Source organism: Tenrec ecaudatus, chromosome 1, assembly GCF_050624435.1.
Source record: "Tenrec ecaudatus isolate mTenEca1 chromosome 1, mTenEca1.hap1, whole genome shotgun sequence".
Taxonomy (NCBI): Eukaryota; Metazoa; Chordata; class Mammalia; order Afrosoricida; family Tenrecidae; genus Tenrec; species Tenrec ecaudatus.
This window is the reverse complement of record NC_134530.1, coordinates 305,905,277-305,931,305: the sequence shown is the minus strand read 5'-3', so window position 1 is coordinate 305,931,305 and position 26,029 is coordinate 305,905,277. Positions and strand designations below refer to the sequence as shown.

Genomic DNA, 26,029 nt, shown 5'->3' with positions numbered 1-26,029 from the left:
TGCAAGCACTTGACAGAAGGAAGTAGTGGGTTGAAGCCTCCCAAAACTGCTTTAGAGATTCAATGAGAAGCAAATTATATACCTAAACTCTGTGTCAGGTCGAGGGAACGTGTAACAAGTTTGTGAAAGTCCACCTAAGTCTTCAGCAAGGGGACACAGAAGGCGTGGTCTACCGAAATGGAGGCATCCTGTCCCTCCCGCAAGGTCTCAGGCTCCATTCTTTATCTAAAAGGCCTTGCAGACCTGGATGGTTTTGTTTGTCCAAATTGGTGAATTAGAACATTCTCCAGTTTAAAAGGGAACTTTTCTGCCAGCAGGCAGGGGTGTGGGGTAGGGGTGGGGATGGGGTTGCTGTTACATTTGTTTTTTTTTTAAGGCAAGTCGAAAACAGACTAGATCTCAAACCTTGGCACGTTTCCAGTATTGATTAACAGCAGGCTACCTCTATTCCCCCGGTATCAAGTGTGCAATACAGTATTATGAAAAAATTGGAAATAATCTGAGAAATACCCATCTGCGATGCAGAGCTTTGAGCACATGCTACTTGAAAATCAGCGATGAAAGACTTGCTCAAGTTAGAGTTGAAACAAAACTTCATTTATAAAACCCTCAGTATTTGTGAAGCGCAATAAAACAGAGCCATGGAAAAGCTCGGCTTGCTTGGGGGGTGGGGGAGGATGTCAGGGAAATGAAGACGGGGAGGAGGGAAAGGTGAGAAGCAAGATAGTTCCACATTGAACAAAGGTGGGACCCATCAGGACGATTTCCTCTTTCGGTTCCCTTGGAACTCATATTGGAGACCTGAAAGGCCTGAAAAGGCTGCACAAGTGTAGGGGGAAGTCAGATGCTTACAGATATCTTCCCTGAAGGCAGTCGCTGCCAGACTGCTGTCTGTCACCACCACAGGGGAGGGCCTGCGCCCTGCTGCTGGAAACGATGGACTATTTCTCCCTGAAGCTTACAACCATTAGCTTGGTTCCTGTAAGTGGGGTTTACACCCTACTGCTCATGGTTCCTATGGAGATCCAGCTGCCATCCTGACTCTAGGATTCGCCCATCTTGCCACATGTGTACCCCCAATCTCTCCTCTTCCTATTGTGTGGATACCCCTAGATCACCCCCGTCCACTACTGTACTACCTATAGCACACCCCCTTCCTGTGACGAATGTCTTCACCTGTAATTAGGGGGCTTGCATGTCCCCAGAGAAGATAAAAGCCTTGGTTAGCATTAAAGATTCTCTCTCTCTCTCTCTCTCTCTCCCTCCACATGGACCATCAAGCTGGGCTGAGGTGAGCATGCTACTATGATATGTGTCTGACTTGATTTATTTCAATATTTCTCTTCCATCTCTCATGCTCTCTATAACTTTACTATAATCTTTACTTATTATCGCTGTACAATTGTGCCTACCGGACCCGTAATGATGTGTTAGGGGCTGGCTTCCCCTGGCATCCAAGTATCTCTTTACTCCAGAGCGGAGGCCCTTGCGGGGGGCGGGGGGGTCCCTCCACCCTGCATCACAGTGCAGGACACAGGCCCTGACCTGGCAACCTGCCTGACAGGAAGTCACCAGCCGGAAGCAGAAATCATGCCCCTATCTGTTCCCAGTGCGCCTGCGTGGGCAGCCATCTGCTTTTCCTCTTGGTCTGTGTAGTAACCGCCTCACACTCACCATTTCGTAACCAAAATCAGCTTTATGACCCCTGTTTCGGGTTCTCGCTGTTCAGAAGATGCCCTGGGCTCATCTGGGAACCCGCCCCCCAAGTTCTGGCTTCCCTGCTGGGGATCCAGAAGGCCTCAGGCCTGTGTGGGGTGGTTCAGGTCCTGGCGCTTTTACCGCTCTTAGACACTCTGGGTTTCAAGAGCAACCCTCCAGGGGAAACTGCACCTTCTCATCCTCCTCGTTGTTGATCTCTTATTACGGCGGATACCAACCAGTACTATGCTGGCGACCGGCAACCAGGAGAAGATTATGAAAGGGTAGAGGAAAGCCATTGACAGAGGAGACTGAGAGAGAATTGGGGCATTAGGAGCGCATGAAGTGTGGGGGCTCTCCAAAATTCCCTGAGCTGGTTTCTGATGAACACACTCTGGTTTCTGATGAACAAACTCCAGTCGAGGATGAAGCAAAAACTCAGAGAGTGAATCTAGCTGGGAAGAAGGAGAAAGGAAAATGAGGGCCTGACGTTTGAAAGCCCCCAAAAAGAGAAAGAAAAAATCCAAAAGGTTCAGAGTAAACCCCAGAAAGCTGAAAGTGAGGCAATGGCGGGGGGGGGGGGGGGTCCTAGACCATGACAGAGCAGTGTGCTATCAACGGGCACCTTCACTCCAACTTGTACTTTTTGACACTGGACCATTCTGGCTTGACATTTCCCCCCAAAGAAGTATGGAGGACATTGGCGAAATCTGACCTGTAATGTGTGCACCTTTCCCTTTCTAGAAGCAAACTGGCCTAACTGCACACAAGAATCTACTCCTTGATTTTTTTCACTTAACAATGTGCTGGATTCATTTTAATGACTTTATACCATTCCATCATATGGAAGGAGCATATTGGATGTTTAAGGTGTTTCCTGTTATTTTGCTGTCACACAGTAATGTAGTGAATTTCATGGTGGACATGTAAGAGTGTAGTGTGACTGTTAGTTGTATGTGTCCACTTAGAACTATGTTACAACGATGCTATGATGCCCAAACATTTGGTAAAACACTAGTCATTACGGTTTTATATGATTAACTGAAATAAAGCTGATTACTTTCCCAAATGTGGATGAGCCTCAAATCAATCAGTGGAAGGCCTTATGAAAAAAAAGAGGACTTCAATGTTATGTTCTGTCTCATTTAAATTAGACATTTTGCCAGAAAACGTTTATTCTTCTCATCACCTATCTATGGGTTTGGGCATTCTCCAGTCTCTTACAATTGTGTAAACCAATTCTTGAAGTAAATCAATATATGTGTCTCCTTAGTTAAGTTTTCTAGAAAACGGATATGAATATGCTATGTATTTGTAACATAGTTTTCTAGAACAACCTATGGGTCACGACCCCTTTGGGGGTGGAACAACTCTTTCACAGGGTTGCCCGATTCACAACAGTAGCAAAATTACACTTATGAAGTATCAACGAAAACAATTTATGGTTGGGGGATCACTACAACATGAACTTTATTAAAAGGCCGTGCCATTAGGAAGGTTGAGAATCACTAATCTAGAAGTAGAACTACTGAGTTTTAAAAACAACAACAACAACCACAACAAAAACAAAACATTACCGGAACATCTAGTAATGGCCACGTTACAAGTTGAATTATTGGCTCAAAAGGAAAATATCTTGTAAATATTTTATCCGTTGATTTTCACATGCTAGCATCATGGTAGATACTGCAGATAAACTAAGAAACAAGTTAGGTATGATCTTTGCCAATATATGACTTTGTATTCTACTGGGGACAATTTATTTTTAAAGAATTATACATTGCAGTGTGCTATGAGGAAAACCAGGAGGCAGGGGAAATAAGGAGGGAACCGTTTATTGATAGGCCAGGGAAAGCTTAGGGATGTCACATTTAAGCTCTATGTGTTTTTAATTTTAATTCTACAATACTGCCTTCAATAAAAAGATGTACAAAATTACACAATTACCAGTACTATGTTCTCAAATCTTTGTCAATCTAATATGTGAAAAATGGCACTTCACTTTTGCTTTTATTTGCATTTCTTTGATAAGACTTAGCTTCTTCATATACCTATATTTTGCAATTCTGTTTTTATGAAATGCCTACATTATAATCTTTGTCCATTCTTCCTTGAGTCATTGATATTTTTCTTATTGATGAGAAGAACTCTTCAAATAATAAATTAACTCTTTATCCTGTATCTTACAGATATTTTCCTCTGTTATTTTTCTTTTGACTTCCTATCCTGGGAGACACATACAAGGACTGTTGAATATTCCATAATGCTAACTAAACAGTACATTTGTCTCTCTCACCGGGAAAAAGATGCAGCCAAAAACTGGATTCTAAACAAGCCAAAGTAAGATTGGAGAATGACTTTCCCAAAATGATAAGTGGACTCAGTGCAACAATGCCTATGGCAGAGTTCCCATGATAGGTCTTTGTACTATATTTGTGTTAAACTTACTGTGTCATTCTATTGCTAGAGAAAGACTGATCCATTAAATGTTTCTTAACAGCCGGTCTTAAGAGTTGGAATTTGACTGCAAGTCACTTGTGTCCAGAGGAATTAATTAAGGAGTTAGAACAATTCTTTCTTTTGAGATGGTCCTGTGTCATCCTCATGATTCCTGGTATGTTCAAGTTCATTGCTGTGGCTATTGTGTAACCGTTCAACCTGGGAGGTTCAACTTCCAGCACTCTATTGGGCAACATTCTGTTGGCTGATATTTGGAAGTACATCTCCAGGCCTTTCTTCCTGGCTGCCTTATTCTGGAAACCACTGAAACCTACCTGTCCACTGTGGGCGACCCTATTGGTATTTGAAGTACTTGTGTCACAACTTCCAGAATTATAACAACATGCAAGCTTCCACTGGAGGACAAACTGATAGATGGATAGTGGCTGGGATGATCCATCTGGAATAGTAGTTGACAAAATATATACCCCTGTCCCCACAGGAATTCTAATGGGTATTTTCTAGTTGACCTCCCTCACTCTCCTACCCAGTTTTTGAAGATGGTGTTCTTCTTGGCTATCAGTAGCTTTCCCAAATCAAAACTATTGTTATTAAGTTGATTCTGACTCATAATTGACCCTATATAGGGGTTTCTGGGGCTGTAAATCTTTGTTGAAGCAGACTCTTCATCAGAGTGCCTTATCATTCTCCCTCCCAGAGACTGGTGGATTTGAACCACCAACTATTTGAACCTCTCCAATTAGCAGTTCAACTGCAGAATCTACTATGCCACCAGTACTCCCTCAGTAGTTTGTGGAATAAGAAAAACCATATGATAGTTTCTATAGATGCTTAAAAGTGATTTAGTAAAACAGCATACATTTCTGATTAAAAGGAAAACTCCTAATACAATAGGACTAGATACATATTTTCTTTAATTTGGAAATAATAAATGTATCTCAAACCAAAAGTTATCACCATGCTTAAGGGTAAAATATTGCAGATATTCCCATAACAATTCAGGTGAAGTCCCGAGGGAATACCAAAAATAGATTTGGGGAAACACTCCTAAAGGTCAACAAACAGACATTGAACTATTTATAGGATTTTCATTTTATCTGTCATTGGTTTTGTTGTTTTCTTTTCTTTGTTGCATTGTTTTGCTCTGTCTTGTTTTTGTGCATATTATTTTCTCTGCAGGTCTATCTAGATAAGATAGGTGGGGTACGGGTAGAAAGGGAGAACCAATTACAGGATCTACATATAACCTCCTCCCTGAGGGACAGCCAATAGAAAAGTGGGTGAAGGGAGATGTCGGATATGATGTGTAAGATATGACAAAATAATAATTTATAAATTATTAAGGATTTATGAGAGAGGGGGATAGGGGAGGGAAGGGGAAAAATTAGGAGCTGATGCCAGGGGCTTAGTGGAGAGTAAATGTTTTGAGAATAATGAGGATAACGAATGTACAAATGTGCTTTATACAATTGATGTATGTATGGATTGTGATAAGAGTTGTATGAGCTCCCAATAAAATGATTTTTAAAAAAGATAGGCAGGATAAACAATCTGGAGGAGAAAACAATGGGACCGACAGTTCTGGGGGACATGGTAGAGGAGGTGGGGGAAAGGAAGTGGTGTTAACAAACCCAGGGACAAGGGAACAACAAGTGATCCAAAATCGGTGGGAATTAGGTTGTAAGAGGCCTGGTAGGGCTTGATCAAGAGCAATGTAATTGAGGAATTACTGAAACCTAAATGAAGGCTGAGAATGAAAGTGGGACAAGAGAAAAGTAAAAGGAAATAGAGGAAAGAACTAGGAGGCAAAGAGCATTTATAGAAGTCTAAATACAGGTATGTACATATGTAAATATATTTACATATAATGAAGGAGAAATAGAACTAAGTGCATATATTTATAGGTTTAGTATTAAGGTAGCAGATGGACATAGGGCCTCCACTCAAGTACTCCCTCACTGCAAGAACACTTTGTTCTATTAACCTGTCATTCCGTGATGCTCATCTTCCTGACACAATCCCTGAAGACAAAGCAGGTGCATGTAAAGAAAGCTGATGAAGCTTGGCTATCAAAAGATATAGCATCTGGGGTCTTACAGGCTTGAAGGTTAACAAGCGGCAATGTAGCTGAGAAGCAACAAAGCCCACATGGAAGAAGCACATCAGCCTGTGTGATCATGAGGTGTTGATGGAATCAGGTATCAGACATCAAAGAACAAAAAATCATATTGTTGTGAATGAGGGGGAGTATGGTGTGCAGACCCAAAGCCCATCTGTAGGCAACTGGACATCCCCTTACAAAAGGGTTGCAGGGAGGAGATGAGCCAGTCAGTGCAGTGTAGCAATGATGAAACATTCAACTTTCCTCTACTTCCTAATTGCTTCCTTCCCCACCACTATCATGATCCCAATTCTACTTTACAAATCCGGCTAGACCAGAGGATGTACACTGGTACAGATAAGAACTGGAAACGCAGGGAATGCAGGATAGATAAACCATTCAGGACAGTGATGAGTGTGGTGATAGTGAGAGGATGGAGGGAAGGTGGGGTAGAAAACGGGAACAGATTACAAGGATCTACATTATAACTCCTTCCCTGGGGGACAGACAACAAAAAAGTGGGTGAAGGGAGATGTTGGACAGTGTAAGATATGACAAAATAATAATTTATAAATTATCAAGGGTTCATGAGGGAGCGGGTGGCGGGAGGGGCGGGGGAAATGAGGAGCTGATACCAAGGGCTCAAGGAGAAAGCAAATGTTTTGAGAATGATGAGGGCAACAAATGTACAAGTGTGCTTGACACATGGATTGTGATAAGAGATGTATGAGCCCCAATAAAATGATTTAAAAAAAACCAAATTCAGCTGAAGCTGTTAGGTAAAGAATTAAGACTGCAATTTTGTCACATCTATAATTTCTTACTTCAATAGTTTAGGGAATAAGAAATTACAGATGTAGCAAAACGGCAATCTTTTTCTTTTTAAATTAACAATATTGCTGCTTATCCTATTTTGCATTCTCCCCCATATTAGTAGACTTAATTTTATTACTTCATCCAAATACTCGTATCCGCCTTATTGCTCAATCTTCAAAACGCTTTGACACGTATTTTTGCCATATTTGCAAGCTGGATGATCTTTTCACTTGGGGTAAAATCATAACGCCACCGCGCGCGCGTGCGTGTGTGTGCGCGTGCGTGTGTTCGTGCGTCTGTGTGATATTTGCGATCAAAGTAGAAATGCTGGCGCGCCGTGGTCACAGGGAACTGAGCGGGCGTGCTTTTATTTAAACAAAGTGAATTGCAGCTTCAAAATTTCCAAACTCAGCTCACACTCGCGGCCCTGCCCCACCCCTCCCTGCCAGGACGCTCAGTGGGCGGGGCTTGCGAGGCGGGGCGGGGCCGGCGGGCGGCTCGGCCTAGACTGGCACCAACGGGAGACCATCGAGCTGTGGTCCTCCTGGTTCCTAGAGCGGAGACCAAAGAGGGCTGGCGAGACGTCGCTGGCGTTGAGCGCTGAGCGGAGCCTGCCTTTGAGAGCGATTGTTCGCGGCGCGGGTCCTTGCGGGGTGAGTGGTGACGGGGCTGCCGGCGGCGGAGGCCCCGCGGCCGAGGGGTCTGGGGAACAGGTGATTCCGGGCGGCCGCCGCGGAGCCCGGGCGCTGGAGGCCTGGCGAACGGTGGGGTAGGTGGGGGTGGGGCAGGCCGGGTGGGGTGGGGGAGGGGGCCAGGAAAGGGGTTGGTGACGCTGTGGTTCCAGGGACCGGAGTACAACTTGCAGTTGCTTATTTCTCGCCACGGAGCACCATTGCAAGAAGGTATTCCGAGTAGGCCTCCCTGAGAAGGATACTTGAGCGTAAACGCCGGCGGCGGAAGCGCTGGGGAGCACGAGCTCTCTCGGCCGAGGGCAGCAAGTACAAAAGCCCTGAAGCCGGGGCTTCCTTGGCATTTTCTAGGTTCACACACACAAAAAAAAGACCGGAGTGATTGCAGCGAAGCGAGCCGTAGGAGATGATAACGGAGAGATTTGAGGAGGGCGTTTGGAATAAGGGCACGTTGTATTGTGCAAGGACTTTGGCTTTGTCTTGGAGAAAATAAGGACTCATTCAAGGGTTTCTCTAGCAGGGAATTGATGAGACTAGACTGACGATAAGGAGCAAGAATTAAAAGTCGCTGCCATTGAGTCCATTCCGACGTACAGCGACCCTCTAGGACAGGGTGGGACTGTCCTTGGGGGTTTCCAAGGCTGTACATTTTCATGGGAACAGAAAGCCGCGTCTTTACCCACTATCCACCAGAGCTCCTTGGGAGCAAGACTAGAAACAAGGAAATTTTGAAGACAGTTGCAAGTTCACTTGGGAGATAGGATGTCTTGGGTCATTGATATGGCAGAAGTGAATTCAGGTATTCACATTATCGATCCGCTTTGCTGTTGGATGAATGCACGTTTCTTAGTCTTTGGATGGAAGATATTGTTGGTAAGATGAAGGTTCTGCTTTGGAACCTTATGTGTGTTATGTTTAAGGTAAGCTCTTTAGCACTCCATATCTATTTTCTTCTTTCTTCAGTGAGGTTAGTAAATGATATTGTCTCCGTAAGGAACGTGAAGATTAAATGAATTAATATGACAGAGCTTCAAAAAGTGTTTGTGTTATTTTAATGTCGTTTTTCCACGAGCTTTTAAAGTTTCCTTTGTTATGCAGAGCACATAGAACAGTTGTTCTGCTTACTGTCTTTAGTATTATTGAGACATGAAATAAGAGTGGACGTTAATGGGAAGAAAATTTCAAGATTGAAAAGGGTTTCAGGCAGTTGTAGTAAGAGGTGCGAAGAACCCAGGAACAAGTAAGTACTGGACATGTGAGGAACTGAGAGCGTTTCATCATATCACAAGAAAAGTTTAATGATTTAAGCATGATCCTAGGGGTAATGGTGAGCCAGGAAATGTAGTCCACACAGCATTGGCATAATCGTATTTCTGCCTTAGAAGGAACACTGCAGTGTGGAAAGTAGATTAGCGTGTTAGACCAGCTCAGATCAATCTGTGTAGTATAATGTAGTGGGAAAAGTGAGAGATAACTTAGGCTATTGAATCAATACAACTTGATTGCTCAATGCATGTAGTGGTGGGATTCAAATAATTTCACAAATAATTTCACTGCCCTAATGACCCTTTCAAGTACGAAAAAGAGATCTACCCAACGGTACTTTATTATTGCATACAGTGAATAATTAAATAAGGATTAGAAAAAGGTACACAAAATACATTGTCATAAGAAAGTTTTAAAATATTAATGAAAAATGCTATATGATACCTGACAAAAACAGTCAAACTCTTATTTTACTTCCATATTGCTGCTTAATTGGCATCCTCTCTTGTAATGTTCTTTGCTGTTATTTGAGCATCATCCGCCGTGTGGTTTGTCTTTAACTATCTTTTCACTGTAGGAGTAGGGTCCCGTTCCTTTAGAGGTAGACCAGTTAGACAATAGTTATTGTGTTTGATATATTAGAAACAGGTGGCTTTTCTTCCCGGAACATACTATGTTCCTCTTTGAACAACCCTTTTCCGCTTCTGCTGAACTTAACAGCAGTTGTTCTGATGGTATTTTTAGCTCTTAGAACATTTGCAGGAATTGCAAAATTCACTTACAATAGCTCATGGAATTTGGTGCATAACACAAATGAATGACAGCCTGTCACCCTCTGGTTGTGTGGCACTTTTCCTCTTTGCGTTCTATGTTTATGTACTGAAGTAACATGTAAGGGAATAAAAACGTAGTAATTCATCAAAATTATAGTGAGTTTTATGAAAGGAATAGACAAATATCACAAGCATCGTCCTTTCTAACTTTTTATACTTAAGGACGGAGTGAATGTTACTGCTAAGGCTCAGACTACACTGTTGTGCAGAGGAATGTTAAATGAGAGGAAGGAAGGTAAATTTGTGGTTTCCACATTGGAGGCCAGCTGCCCAGCCACCCACCTTAGAGACACCCCTGGTTACAGGTGCCATTTTAACAACCGGTTCACCAAACTCAACAAAAAAATAAATACTGCTTCTGCCAAACCAGTGTGAACCAGCTGAATCCCGCCACTAGTGCACACGATATGAAAAGGCAGAAGGAAGCTCTATTTTTTTGGTTTAAATAACTGAGTTGATGAAGCTCTGCCCCAAAGCACTTTATCAAATTGCCTATTATATATTGCATTTGCTATCCTTGATTGATCGCAGCGTCCTTAGTCACACCACAGACATGAGCCACCAGCACTAATCAACATCTGACATTTATCTTGTGCCTAATAATCATCCCTAGGTCTCTCCATGATGCAAACTGTTTCACGGCTAACCTGAAGTCTGTTGGTTCAAGCCCACCCAGCTGTACTGGGGAAGAAAGGGCCTAGTGATTGAGTTCTATTCAATTGTAACCTGTGGAACAGTTGTAACACACGGGTCACCATGAATCAAATCAAGGGCAACTAGCGGCAGTAATCACCAATTTCTTGGACATTTTAATGTCTGATAAGAATAGTGGGATTTTGCATACTAGTTTTAAGTCTATTTTTGACAAAGAAAATATTTCTCACCTGGGGAGTACTGCTGTGCACACATCCAATAATATTAGCAGCAAGATGTATTTGGGGCCCAGCCAGGCACAACCATTAATTGAGTGACAAACTCCCCTCCCACCAGAAACACACATACTGATACACCCCTCACCTTAGTTGAAAGGCATCAGCAGTTTGCAGGATGCTTAGTACCTCTCAAGCATAGTTAAAAGCAAGAGTGCTCCATCCCTGTTCCCATAACCAAGGTCCTGCTCCAAGGAATGCTGGTGTGCCTTTTTCATTTGGTGCTGCTGTAACAGAAAGAAGACCCCAAGTGGGTGGTTTAATAAGCAGAAATGTAGTCTCTTTTAGGCAGCGAGAAGTCCAAACTCAGGGTGCCGGGTCTAGAGGAAGGCTTTCTCGCTACTAGCTCTGGGAGAAGGTGTCTGTCTCCTTTCATCTGTGGGCCCAGTATCCCCTGGACAGCTCCGTGTATCTGTGCATCAGTCTTCCCCTGGGTCTAAGAAGTTCTCAGGGACCCCAAGTCCAAAGGACAAATCCTCTCGGTTCTCTCTTAGAGGTAGGGAATGAGGTATCCTCTTGCTGTGCTCTCCTTTCTCTTTTTATCCCTTGGGAGAAGAAGGTATGACTCAAGGAAGGGTGTGGCTGAAGTGAAGCAGACTTGAGCAAAGGCATGGCTTGAGCGAGTGGCGTAACTCAAGATCCACCCTCTAATCCTCTCAGCTGCACTACACATACAATGGAGGATAATTAGATGACAAAATGCAGGGTGATTGCTACTAGGAATCCCAGAGTAATCAAGCTGACACATCGTATTTGAAGGCTGCAACTCAGCCCATCACGGGGAAGTTCCATTTTCCGAGCTCATTTCTGACATGTTGCGTTTGAGATGATTCTATAGGGTATCGAGTACTAGGTAGCCAGAAGGAAACACAGATCTGGCACTCTTGAGAACCCTGGGCTGAGGAATAAGGAAATCATCAGCTTAAAGATAGTAGTACGTCTCACCATCCCTGCCCTCTATAGTACCCTTTTAAAATGTCTACTCACTCTGCTTCCATGCAGTGTCTTCGTTCTTGAAAGTCTGTACACACTATATTATTGTACTTCCCTATACTGAAATTGTTTACACGGTGGTCACCAGTGGCCTGTATGTTTTTGTGTCAAGTGGCTGTGTCAGGTCTTAGAGGAAGTCGCCTTCCCTATCACATTTCACGCATTTGAGAGCTGTTTTCAAATTACTCTACATAAAAATCCGTTAATTCCTATTCTTTACAGTTAGCACATTTACTTCAAAACCTCTTAAGGAGTTAAGTTTTTATCATTTAGCAAATGAAGTAACTCCATGAGGGTATGTAACTTGTTGCAAGTCACATCCAGGTTCTTCCACCACCCCTAAAACAAAACAAAACAAAAACACCCCAAAACCTTACCGCTATCAAGTCAATTCTGACTCCTGGTGACTATTTAGAACAGGGAAGATCTATGATTTATAACACATAATAGGATGATTAGGTCACAACATGGAGGATGATTAATACTGCTAGGAACCGTGAACTCATCAAGTTGACACATAGTGTTTGAGGGATACAATTTAGTCCTTAACATGGGAGGTCCGTTATCTGAGTTCATTTCTGACATTGAATTTGTGGTTTCCATAGGGAAACGCCTGTGAATTTCCAAGGCTGAGAATCATTACAGGGGCAGAGAGCCTCATCTTTCTCTCTCTCAGAGTCTGGTGGGTTCAAACTGCTGACCTGAGGCACAGAAAACCGCATCCTTATCCTTCTGGATACTACTGTTTTTGTTCCCTCCCTCTCTGGCTGGTCTTCCTCACTTGTCTCTCTGACATGAGGTGTTGCCTCGGGTCCCAGCCCTACAGAGGCGTTCCCCGCCATCCCTCATTACTACACTTCCAGCTGCTCTGTACTCGAATTAGTTTCCCTGTCTGGAGAACTCTCCCTGTGTCTTTGCCTGACTAACTTACGACTTGTAAGGCTCACACGAAGGAATTGAGAATGAATACTTTTTGCCCTTTCAGCAGTCTGTACCTGTACCTACCTTCATCTTGGCACTCCATATGATAAATTGCAATTGCTTATTCATATAAGGGTTTTGAGAAGCAGAGAGCTGCTAGGGGTTCTCAACCTTCCTCATGCCGCAACCCTGTCATACAGTTCCTCATGTGGTGACCCCCAACCAGAACATTCTTTTCGTTGCTACTTCATCACTGTAATGTTGCTACTGTGATGAATCAGGCGACCCCTGTGAAAGGGTCGTTCAGCCCCCAAAGGGGTTGCGACCCACAGGTTGAGAACCGCTGTGCTTGAGGCTAGGAAGTAGCCTCTCATCTTTGTATCCCCAACTTCTAAGCATGACTGGCACATTTAGACCTTCAGTAAATAAGATGAGTTCTGTGTGTTATCTCAGGGGATTCCAGTGATTGGATTTGATTAGTATCTATAGTACTAATGTTTGAGTCTTTTCTATCCCAACTTTTTTTCTGTTCTTTATTATTTTTTCACTTTTAATAATTTTATTGACAAAATCCGCGTGCCCCACGGTTCAGCGGTTTCAACATATGAGAAGAGTGGTGCAGTCATCACTGCAACTAGTGTTGGAACGTTTTCTTCTTGTGCTCATTATTACCACCTTCCCCGTCCCCGCTGTAGCTCCAGGAAACTATTAATACAGTTGCTGTCTCTATAAATTTAGCTCTCCTGAATTTCATATAAAGAAAGACATACACCCAAAAAACCAAAACACCCCCCCAACCCCCGCCGCGCCAAACAACCATAATTGAGAAAACCTCAATCCAAAAGAAAACCGACAATAATAAAAACTGGAACACATTTAAGATGGGTCAAAAGAGAAAACAAATGAACCGGTGTTAAATATTACCCTACTCCCATCTGCATTAATCCACTTTCCAATGTGCTCCGTCAGATGGCAAAGGCTATTCCCATCTCCGGTCGATGGTCAGAGGGGCCTCGAGCCTTCATCCACATGGGGATGCTAGGCTGCAAGTGGGTTTTAGGCGTTCACTATCCTCATGGCCTTCTGCTGTCCCTCAACATTTTGAGAATTTTCTTACCACAGCAGTGTGAGCTTCCTGGTTCATTGGTACGTATGCTATGTGCACGCTCTTTTTTCCTGAAATACTCGACAGTTAGTTGTAGCCTGCATTTTCTGTGTGTCTAAGAATCTTTTCAGTCAGGAATGAGAAGAGGATGTTGGGTATATGGCCAATTGCTGCCATGAGCAACGCTTCCTAGGTTATGAGATTGGGAGAACTGAATAGTACCTCTTCAGGAGAAGAATCCTGATCAATAGGGGGACATTGCAGACACAATCTCAAATTTTCATGGAATCCAGACCTCCTTAAGTCATAGGGATTAGATGAGCCCGTGAAGTTATTGCCCTGTGATAATCTTTTAAGCTTGAACCAAAAGTATCCCTTGAAGTCTTATGAAAATCAAACAGTAGTTTAACTTGGGTGTTTTAAAGAGCGATCCATATGGGATCCAAGCGACAACAGCGGAGATCAGAACCTGAGAGGAGCTTGTGCTGACGGAGAAGGAGAGCTTAGAAGAGAGAGCGAGATTGATTGCACAGCTCCTCAAGAACATAACCAGGAGCCCTGAACTGCACACGTAGAAACAATTGAATTATTAAATGTTCTGCTGTGTGTGCGCGCTACAAAAATTCAAAAGATTAGTCTCTTACATAAGCATAAGATCATTATCTGAGGAGATTTTGTATCAGGGATCAGTAAATCTTTTGTTTTAAGGTCCACAGTCAATTTTCTGGCTTTGTGGATCTGTCTGTGTTACATAACATACTTAAACCGTTGGTATAATGAAAAAGCGTATATACACAATAAGTTTTTTTTAAAAAAATGAGTGTTGCCCTCTTCCATCGAAGCTTTCTGCAAAAAAAAAAAAAAGCTTGCCACGGCTGGATTTGGCCTTCCGGGGTGTAGTTTGTTCACCACAGTCTTACTTCGTTTTCCCTAATTATTCATATAACCCCCCCCCCACACACACACACACACACACTTGTTTTAGTTTTTAAATCTAAGAGCCACGTTTCACACATTACATTTAATTATGTCTCTTTAATCTGCAACCACACCTTCCCCATGGTCCTGTTTTTATTTTAGTGAAATCCTTTGTTTGGAAAAGTCCGTGCCTATTGTAGAACGAGCTGCTTTTGTATTTATCCCAAAGCTTCTTCTGTACTGGTTTCATGTTAAACATCCTTTGTAAAAATGCTACATGGTTGATGAGACAAGTGATGCTCGCTTGTCTTATCACTGAGCTTGCTAATTTGGATCGTATGATGGAGTTTATGACTACCGCGTGTCTCTGTTTCCCCATTTGTAATTAGTAAGCACTCAGTGTGTTGAGATTTTGAGACTGTGAGGATGTTCTGTACCCCTGTTCACTTTACCCTAAAGTTTTCAAAACATTTGTGGTCCTTGACTAAATTATTTCATTAAGGGCTAGAAAATAATTGATTTTGTAAACCTATTTTTCTACATTTGTTAGCATCTGTTAGCAGATGAAGGGAAAAGAGCTTTCTTCTTTTGTATGTCTGTTCCTTTTTTTAGTAAGGGTTTGGAAGAGAAAAATAATGGGTACTAATTATTGGAAATGTATAAAAGGCAACCAGGGGTATTGCTATGATCAGGAAGATTGGTACCATTTCTTTTTCTGATTAGTATTGTTATACTTTTAGGAGTATCCCTGAGGAGACATTCCAAACAACACTTTCCAGAACAGATCGTCTGAAGGTTAGAATGGCGACAGTATTAGTAAGTGCTCATTCCCCAGCTCCCCTGAATCTGAAGAAAGAAGGGCTTCCGGCAGTCAAGGAAGACCACTGCTCCACTTGGGAGCAGAGATTCAGATTGCAAAGAAACAGCAAAGGCCTCGGACAGGAGCAGTTGCGCAAACGATTCCGACAGCTGTGCTACGAAGAGACCACGGGACCCCTAGAAGCACTGAACCAGCTCCGGGAGCTCTGCCATCAGTGGCTGCGGCCTGACATCCACACCAAGGAGGAGATCCTGGAGCTGCTGGTGCTGGAGCAGTTCCTGACCATCCTGCCCGAGGAGCTGCAGGCCCATGTGTGGGAGCAGTTCCCAGAGAGCGGGGAGGACGTGGTGGCTGTGCTGGAGGATCTAGAGCCAGAGCTTGAAGAAATGGAGCAAGAGGTAGGAAGGATCAGAGGTGCATTCTTGCAGAAAAGCAGGAACTGAGAGCTCTGACAGAGAGGTGGGCATGGAAGAAGAATAGCTTAGCTTTGGTGCTGTTTCTATTTATTTCTGCTGATTTCACCTCTGTCAATCTTATTCCCTGCTGGGACGAAATGGAATGAGCTCCAGATTCCCCATCCCTGGTCTTTGTCCCTCTGTACTTTCTCTCTGTTTTCCTTTATAACATGGAAGTGTGTTTTTCAAACAGTGATTCCCTCCCTCCTAAGACTACCTGTGCCTAATTTTCCCCAGGACTCAGACCAGGCAGAGAAACCAAAAGGGCTCATGAAGGAGACGGAGCCCTTCAAAACAGGGCAGGAGCAGCAGGTCCAGCCCAGGTGTGAAGTTTTGAAGCCTGACAAGGAGAAGGGTAAGATGTCGATGGCATCTTCAGCGAATGCAAAGTGGTGGGCTGTGTATGTCCCTCTTGAGGCCTTTCTCAGCACGCTTACTGTTTGTTTCTCTGCATTTTGTGTTGTTTGAGGTGTGCAGTAAAATTCTCACGCACACATGCACGCGCATACTTTTTAAGTGTACAGATCAATAACTGGGCTTTCCAAATTGTGAAATAGTCATGTACGCCCCAAGCTGCTAACCTCAGCGTCTGTGCTTTGACGCCACCGTTGACTCTGAGAGAGAACGATGAGACTGCCCAGTCTTGTAAATATTTAAAGTCTTGGAAATCCTGTCCTGTAAAGGGGCTGCTATGAGTTGGAATTGACTTCATGACAGTGAGTTAAATCACTACTACACTCAAGATAGAAAAGATTGTAATCATCCCAACCATTTCCCTTCAACCCTTCCCTGGTGTTTGTATTCAGCTGGAACTGCAGGCCTCTCCTCTGCAGGCCTGCCTTCCCCTTGCTCCTCTCCCCTTCCTGTAGAGTGGCTACAAAGCAGTGGTTTTCCTTGTCTGCGGCAGAGGCTCAGGCGCTGGCTTCATTACTCTCTTTCTTCGTCTTCACATTATGTGGCTTCTGTCTTATTTTTGCTCTATTAAGTTTCCTTTGCATTGGAGTTTTCCACTTTCCCATTGTCCCTTGAGTTTTTCTATTCTCTCTGCAGTCTGATCCAGGCCCTGCTTCTCTTGCCTGTTAATACTGTCATCCCAGTACCTCCGTGGGTGGTGTTGCCGCCTCTTCATTGTGGGTCATTTCAACACAAATTCACTGATGTTACCCTTCTGCGTAAAATCTCTCAGTGAGCTTTACAGTTTTAGTTACTCTCCTTTGGGGGAATGTTTGAAAAATTCTATGATAAAAAGTAAAACATAGAAATAAGAGGAGACAACAAAACACAAACACTCACCTTTCAGTGACACCCCATTATCATTCAGAAAAGCCTCACGGATCTTGGTGTGGTGTCTGCTGTTTTGTCAGCCCGCATGTTCACTAGGTTGGCCTACCTGAGACTTTTAGTGCTGACTGACCCATAGCACTGGAAACTCCTCAGTCCCCATGCAAAGGGGGACAGAGTTCTGTGTGCCCCCTTTCTCGTGCCGTAGCTTGTCATTATAACAAGCTGTATTCCACTTCCCATTTGCTGTTGCCCCCTCCACCTTGTTTGTTCTGTCAGAACACTTGATGGTCCCTTTCCCTGACTAATGCCTGTTTACCCCTGAACAGTAATCATGGATAGCATGTCCTCTGCCCTTCCTGCAGTCCCCCAAGTCTGGGGTAGTGTTCTAGCTATGTTCCTAGAGTGCTACGATTTTTCCTATCCTCATTGACCATAATGGTATATTTTATCGACCAAAGCCCCAAGGTCTAATTCTTTTTAGGTCTAATTCTTCTTAGGTCTAATTCTTTTTCTGACCACATTTTTTTATAGCTGCTGGTGTGCAGACTCAAAGGTTAGGGACTTAATTTTATTTCCCGAATCTTCTGTAGTGCTTGCCCTAGAATGGACAAGAAATATTTGATGGATCGCTTTATATCTAAAGCCATCCCTTATCCGCGTCTGCTTCCATGATCACCTTCCAGACTGAGACAAGTAGCTGAAAGAGGGACCTGCATTTTCTGAATAATCTTCCAGAGTTGATTTATGCCATGCAATCAATGGTTAATGTATATTTTAAATTCAAAAGGCAAATGGAAAGGATTCCTTCCTCTCTAGATCTGTTGAAACGCAGATGGGTTACTTAGTTTTCTAAGATCAGACAACAAGTCAGTGATAAAATTTGCACTGCGTCTGCATGTCATCATTGTTAAAGTGTTAGCTGTGTATCATCCCTTTTCCATTGGCCCCAGAACCCTTCAGTGGCCTACCTTTCCACTTTCCATGTGACAAACCGTTTTCAAGAATATATGGTCATAGCCTTTAAGATGCTTTCTTTAAAATAATTAATGGACTAGCTTCTGTGTATGTGCATGCTCTGTATATTCCATGATAAAACTTAAACCATTCAAAATAACTGCCTCCCACGACAATCCCCCATTCCTTTCCCAAAGACTCACTCGCTCACTGCCATTGAGTGGATGGTGACTTGGCAGTGACCCTGTGGGTTTCCGAGACTAACTCATCACAGGCGCAGAAAGCCCCAGCTTTCTTCCAAGGAGCGGTGGTGGTTTCGAGCTGCTGACTTTGCGGATCACAACGCACTGTGTAACCACTTCACCACCAGGGCTCCTTTCCCCACAAACAGCCACTGTTAATAATTTCTCGTTTATCATGCCATATGTGTGATGTATATAAACATACATAAATGTCACTTTGCATGAATGCTTGATTTAAACATGTTACTCCTACTTACAAATCTCTTCTCCCAAGTGTCAAAAACAAGTGATCCGTGGTGTATATATTTAATATTTCAGATGAGGAGACTGAGAATGAGAAGCTGGTCACTGAGACAGACTCTTGCAGAGGAGCGCAGTCATCTGGGGACAGATCTGAACCTGCGGAGACTCGTTACGAGGACTCTGACTGGGAAAGTCAGCAGGTGAAGCCTCAGGAGAAGATTGACTACATATGCTCAGAATGTGGGGAGGGCTTTGCTCAGTACTCAGACCTGATTAAACACGAGGGCGTGCACTTGGGAGAAAAGCTCTGTGAGTCCGCAGTGTGTCAGGGCTCTAGTCCTACTGAACAGCAGAAAATCCAGTCTAAAGAAAAAGGTCATCAGTGTCTTGAGTGTGGGAAAGCCTTTCAGAGGAGCTCCCACCTTATCAGACACCAGAAAACCCACCTTGGTCAGAAGCCGTATCAGTGTAGTGAGTGTGGGAAAGTCTTTAGCCAGAATGCGGGCCTCTTTGAACATCTCAGAATCCATACTGGAGAGAAGCCTTATCTGTGTATCCATTGTGGGAAGAATTTTAGGCGCAGCTCTCACCTTAATCGCCATCAGAGAGTTCACAGTCAGCAGGAGCCCTGTGAGTGCAAGGAGTGTGGAAAAACTTTTAGTCAGGCCCTGCTCCTTACCCATCACCAGAGAATCCACAGCCACTCAAAGAGTCATCAGTGTAATGAGTGTGGGAGAGTCTTCAGCTTGACCTCAGACCTCATTCGACATCATAGGATTCACACTGGAGAAAAACCGTTCAAGTGTAATGTATGCCAGAAATCCTTCCGATTAAACTCACACCTTGCGCAGCATGTGAGAATCCACAATGAAGAAAGACCCTATGAGTGTCACAAGTGCGGAGAAGCCTTCAGGCAGAGGGCAGGGCTTTTTCAGCATCAGAGGTGCCACCACAAAGATAAGCTGGCTTGATCAGGTATCACCTCCTAAGGAAGCTCAGAGGCAGATGTGATGACAACCAGACCTCACTCTGAGAAATGCCTCTGGCCAGCTCTGGCATCTCAGAATTCTTAGGGGCCAAGTTGGAGGCTGCCTGCCTACCATTTCCCCTCATTTTAATTTCTTCACATTTGTTTTTCTGAAATTAGCTTTGGACCACAATAGTTCGACCATAGTATAATAGGTACTGGGGAGTTAGCTACCCAGAATTCTTTACTGCAGGACTTCTCAGAGCCTTTACATGATAAATGAGTATTAGGAATCTTCAAGTAAGGGAGTACCCAGGACCGACCAAGAGTTTCAAAGTCAGCAGTGAATGAAAGTATCCACAGATTTACAGGCTTAAGCAAAACGGGGGCAGATTGGTATTTTTGCAAATGCTATAGCAGCAGACTTGTATATAATAGAACTTTCTTTAAAACAACACTGTCAAAGTTGACTTCAAGAACAGGCTCATCATCGAGAACATCTCCTTCAACTGTTAATACCCTGCTCCCCCCTCCCAATCCCTAGTGAGTGAAAGCATTTAACAAAGTAAAATTTTATTTTGCTGGTTACCTATAGAACTTGCCCTCAGGATTGCTTTCATGTAATTTTACCATTTCCAGGACCTGTTGTTCTCCACAAATCAAGGTTTTAATTACACTATGGAAGAGATTCCATAGGTCATGTAAATGAGCCGTGCCAAGGTAATCAATCTATCTTACTATATAACCCAGTTCCAATAGACCAGCTGGCATGATTCAATAAATGTCTGGTAGAAGAAATTGGGCTTTTTTCCCTTGATATTGTTAAGCTGAAATTTTATTATTTTTAATTTTATTTTTTAAGCTGAAATTTTAAAACGTTAATTGTTCTGAAGTGTTTTGAATGCAAACAACAGAGACAACTTGAAGGAAATCATGACCTTTATATCGTGAGTACCAAAATATCATAGTAATAACGATGAATACCGCAATTAGAAGACTCCACTCTCAAACATCACCAGGATGATAAATATAATTTATTGAAGAGTAGTTGCTGTACAGAGTACTGCTGCCCAGAGAAGACTTCTCATGGGTGTGGACAGATAGGTAAACCCAAGATAATGGTTAGAACTAGGCTTTGCTGCATGTAATAATGAAAAAATAGTAGTGACATAATAAAGTAAAAGTGTATTTTTGTCTCAAGAAAAGGCCACATGTGCACAGTCTAGTCTGGCCAAGGGGCTCCATGGTATCACGAGAGACCCTCACGCCTGCCCTCCCATCCGCCTCCACTGCCCCCATGCACTGGCCACCGGGGGGACTCAGTGACTGCTGACACTCCAGCTGCCGCATGCCGAGGTGGACCAAGAGAAATTCCTCTTAGTTGAGGAGCTGCCCCATAAATCATCTTAGCATGTATATCATTGGTCAAAACTTAGGAAAAGGCTAGAAAACCATATCTAATTCTGGTCACAGAGTTTTCAGCTGCAATAGGATTTCTGTCTCTAAGGACAAATGGGAAAATGGACATTGGAAGAGGCATTTGGTAGTTTTGATCCTGTTGCATATCCCTCCCCGCTCAGTGATATAAGCAGAAGCAACAGTTAATACTATTTTCTGGAAAGTGATGAGATCTCTAAGAGAAACAACTGTAGCCTTTTAAAAGACTAAAGTAGTTCATGGTAAGTCAATCATATTTCATTGTTTAGGAAGCTGTAGAACCATTGCATCATTTACATATTCTGCCTTTATGAGTAAAAATAAGTTGATGTCAGGATTTTGAAGACTGTGCTGGGGTCAGTATGTAAGCATTAAGCTCCATGTCGTGGTTTAACGCCACTTAATACTGTTCAATTTAAGAAGGAAAGTAGATAGAATATCTTTATTCTCATTAACAAGCAATGGACAAAAAAAAACATTTGATTTTTTTTTCAACTCCCTTAATAAAAAAACCTTAAAGAAAATTGGAATAGAAGGCAGGTTCTTCAATATGATTTTGGACATAAATGAAAAGCCCTCAGCCAACATTATATTTAATGGAGAAAGCACTTTCTTTTGAAATCAGGAACAAGACAAGGGTACCCACTCTCACCACTTCTACTCAGTATAGTATTAGAAGTCCCAGACAGAACAGTAAGACAAGAAAAAGAAAGAAAGGCTATTCAGGTTGGAAAAGAAGTAAACTATCTATTCATGGATTATATGACCTCGTATATAGATAATGCCGAAGCGTCCACAAGAATACATCTAGATCTAGTAGAGGGATTCAGCAAAATTGTAGGGAACAAAGTCAACAAACAAAAATCAGATTTTTATATACCGCAACGAGGAATCTGAAATTACAGAAACAGTTCCACTTGTAATAGCATCTAAGAGAATAAGATGTCTGTGAATAAATTAACCAGGGATATAATAACAATACTATAAAACACTGATGAGTGAAATTAAGACTTAATTGGAAAAACCCTGTACGAAGATGGATTGAAAGACTAAATATTCAGTTGGCAGTGCTACCCAAATCTGCAATCTGATCAGAATTCTAAAAGCCTTCTTTACAGAACTCCTCAACTTTATATGGCAAGCAGTCCCAAGTGGCTGCAACAATTTTGAAAGAAGAACAAATCAGGACTCATGCTTCCTGATTGTAAAGCATGCTTCAGAGTCAAAATTATCAAAACAGCCCGGTGCTGACTTAGAAATAAGCACAGAGACCAGTGGGTGAGGATTGCAAGTCTAGAAACAAGCCTGCACATCTACCATCAAATGGTTCTTTGCTTTCCTTTTCAGTGCTTTAAATATACTAAAAGCTGTGCTGTCAGCACAGATCAGCTTTCATCACGTGATTCTTGAGAAGCATACTGCATCCGTTCAGTAAGAGAAATGAGTGTTTTTGACAGTGATCCAGGGAAAATTTAGGTTTCCACATACAGAATCAATCCATGCCTCACAACATAGACAAAATAAGTTCAAAATGGATGACCTAAAACGATAAAATTCTTAGGAAAAAAGCAGAGTCATACCTGTCAGACCAAGATTATAACAATGGATTATCTAATAAAAGCAAACAGCAAAAGGCCAAATAAATAAATGGGACTTCATATAAATTAAAAACTTCTGTTCCCGAAAAAATTTAATTTATTTTTAAAAAAGGCAAACTATTGACTGGGACTTTGGAAACCTATCTAACAACAATCTAACAACTAAAAACAGTTAAACTTTGATGATGACAAAAAGATAAGTACCCCAATCATGAAATGGGCAGAGAATTTAAATGTTTCATCAAAGAATGTTCAAGAGGCCATCAAACACATGATCCGTCATTAGTCATCAGAGATGCTCAACTACCATGAGACCATTTTACATCCACTAGGGTGGCTCAGTAGTGAGTGCCCTGGTAGGGCAGTGGATCTGCTAGCCACAAGGTCAATGGTTCAAACCCATTAGCATCTTCAAGTGAGAGAAATCTGTCCACCCCTGTTAAGATTTATATATCCTTAGCTATCTGGAAAATTTTTCTTGGCACCTCTCTTTGTGATTTTATAGCATAATACCCCCACTCCTTATTTAACATGGTTTGGTTCCAAAGAACAAATCCTTTTTCCAAAATTTGCATGTGGAAAAAGAGGATGATCATAATTTTTTAACTGTCAAGTTATATCACTACATAACTGCTGAATTTTTATCATTGTACAACTACCACTTTTCAGAGAATCATGGCTGAGCCAAGTTGACAACATTAACCCTCACAGCTAGTGTGCACACAGCAATTGGATAGCAGATCTTTTTCCTGTGGTCATAAATCTGAAATGTTGGCTAATGAGACAGTCAATAAATGAGTAGGTATATAAATTTAGTAACACCTTCGTATATAGATATATATGCTACATGGGCATGGGAAGACATGGGAGTACATACACAAATACATGGGCATATGCATATACATATTTGTGCTGCATATATATTCACATATCACATAGGGGACACAGTTATAGATACTTTTGAGACATATCCAAACACCTCATGAATTGGTTTACTTGCTGGATTTGACGCTCAGGACCATAGTCTTGTGGAGAGAATTAGTGAAATGGAAATACTTTAAGTTTGGCAATTAGTGCCTAGGTTCTTCAAACCTTTGAGTGACTGGATCAAAGATGAATGAAGGGAACCAAAGAAAAGAAGCAATTAATTCACAGGATAGGTGGTACGCACAAACCCTAGCCTCTTCTAGCCTGAGACCAGAGGAACTAGATGGTGCCAACCACTCTGACCAGGGACATGATACAAGGTCCCAGTTACAATGGGAGGCAAAACCACGCAATTTTCTTTTCGAAAAGACCTGTCTTAACTGGACTGATAGGAGACTAGAGGAACTTCCAAGACTCTGCCCCTGAGATATTCTTTTTTCTACTCCCAAGGTCACCTTTCAGCTCAATAATAGATCGACCTATAACGTAAACAACACCAGTAAGGGATGTGCTCCTTTAAATAATCTGAGACCAAATAGTGATCCTTTATCCCAAAGCAATGAGAAGGCAAGGAGGAGCAGGGAAACTGGATGCATGGAAATGGCAGGTGATGTGGAAATGTTGGGAGGGCTGAAAGTTGCAGGGACTGTAATATCACATGACAATTTGTGTATGAATTGTTGAATGGGAATTTACTGTGTAAAGTTTTCACGTAAAATACAATAAAATATATGTCTTTTGAAATTCAGTCACATCTTTAAAAATCTAATTCTTAAAGTTCTATAGGGGAGAGAGGTATTCTCATCAGTACCTCGGGGCAGATCCATATCATGTGTACATATGTATACATACCTGTATATATAGAATTAAACTTAATTGTGATCAATTAGTATTGATAATTTTGTTTTTATGTTGGCACTCAATTTACATATACAATTGAAAACTAATGGTCCAGTCTTATCCAGGAGAATTGTGTAATTGTTACTATATCAGTTTTAGAACACCCCCCTTCCCCCCCCCCCCCCCCCCCGGGTTAAATCCCCTTTCACAGTTCTAGTGCTCCTTCCCCCCTCCTGCCTTCATTTATTTCCCCTGAAATCACTTTTTCCTCCCTGTCACCCGACCCCTACCCCTACGTCCCCTATAAACCCTTTTATTCCTGTGCATCAGAAACTGGGAAGCCCAACAGAAACATCGAAATAAGGCGGTAAGGTTAAGACAATAAATAATATAAAGACCAAACTACAAATAATGAGTAAAAATGAAAAGACCACGTAATTTTGTTTTCTGTTCAGTTTTTAAGATAATTGTATTTTTCCATATTACATCTTCATAAATTAACTTATTTTTATAGGCATTTCTTGTAGAAAACTTGAGAAACAAGAAAGCAAGTCAAGGTGATTGTTTTTATATGCCCTCTGGTATCAAGACTATGGCCAGAGGGATATCCAGGTCACCAAAAATAATTTGGAGGTTGCCAAGGTCTTGTTTAAAAGTGCTTGCAAGTCTGACCGAGAACTCTGACATTAAAAAAAAAAGAAAGCAAATCACCCAGCCTGTGGCCCAGGTAGAATTTTTCAATTCAGGCACACCGCAGAGAAATGCAATAGACACTAAAGCAAGTCACAAACTGGTTGCTGAGCACACACATGAAAGTTATCTTTACGTAGTAGTCTATGTAACATTATGAAAAAGTTGAAAATATTGTGAGAATTACCCAAATGTGACACGCAAACATGAAAGGAGCACAAGTGGGGCGGGGGTTGGGGGTGGGGGAACGGTGTTAATACCCTTGCTGGATGCAGAGTTGCCACACAAACCTTCGACTTGTACAAATGTGTCTAAGTAAAAATGTATCTGTACAGTACAATAAAGTAAAGCACAATGGAAGTATTCTGGCATTCCCATTCTTCTCAATGTCATCTATAGCTTGTGATCCACACAGTCAATACCTTTGCACAGTCAATGAAACACAAACATCTTTGGTATGCTCAGCATTCACCAAGATGTCAGACAGCATCAGCAATGAGGTCAACAGGCAGTACTCTAGGAAGATAACACATGGTATGGTTAACTCTGGTGAGTGCAATGCTTATTTTTTCCATCTTACTGTCTCCATGAATACAGAAACTATCAATATTATTTTACATGCAATTAAATTTTCATGACAGGGAGCTGCTATGAATTCAAGCCAGATTCAGGAAAGGATATAGCATGAAGGATTTCATTGCTGATGTCAGGTGGATCTTGGCTGAATGAGAATACCAGAGAGATGTTTACTTAGGTTTTATTGACTATGCTTAGGAATTCAACTATTGTATGGATCAAAACAAACTATGGGAGACATTGAGACGAGTGGAGATTCCAGGATAC

General features: G+C 42.2%; 1 protein-coding gene across 2 annotated transcripts; it reads left to right on the top strand.

The window, feature by feature from the left end:
• Nucleotides 1-7,571: 7,571 nt before the first annotated feature.
• On the top strand, nt 7,572-24,558 carry ZSCAN26 (zinc finger and SCAN domain containing 26). Of its 2 annotated transcripts, none has more exons than XM_075532672.1 (4): nt 7,572-7,728; nt 15,470-15,947; nt 16,242-16,359; nt 18,803-24,558. In XM_075532672.1, exons 2-4 carry the CDS (start codon nt 15,531-15,533, stop codon nt 19,696-19,698), a joined length of 1,431 nt encoding a protein of 476 aa, XP_075388787.1. In that variant the 5' UTR covers nt 7,572-7,728; nt 15,470-15,530; the 3' UTR covers nt 19,699-24,558. The 2 variants fall into 2 exon arrangements, with proteins under 2 accessions (XP_075388787.1, XP_075388795.1); XM_075532680.1 differs by lacking the exon at nt 7,572-7,728 and adding an exon at nt 7,827-7,844.
• Nucleotides 24,559-26,029: the final 1,471 nt, after the last annotated feature.

Coding starts and splice junctions, on each gene's coding strand:
- ZSCAN26 (XM_075532672.1), top strand. CDS start 15,531: ATGGCGACAGTATTAGTAAGTGCTCATTCCCCAGCTCCCCTGAATCTG. Junction 15,948..16,241: donor TTGAAGAAATGGAGCAAGAG/GTAGGAAGGATC, acceptor AATTTTCCCCAG/GACTCAGACCAGGCAGAGAA. Junction 16,360..18,802: donor GAAGCCTGACAAGGAGAAGG/GTAAGATGTCGA, acceptor TTAATATTTCAG/ATGAGGAGACTGAGAATGAG.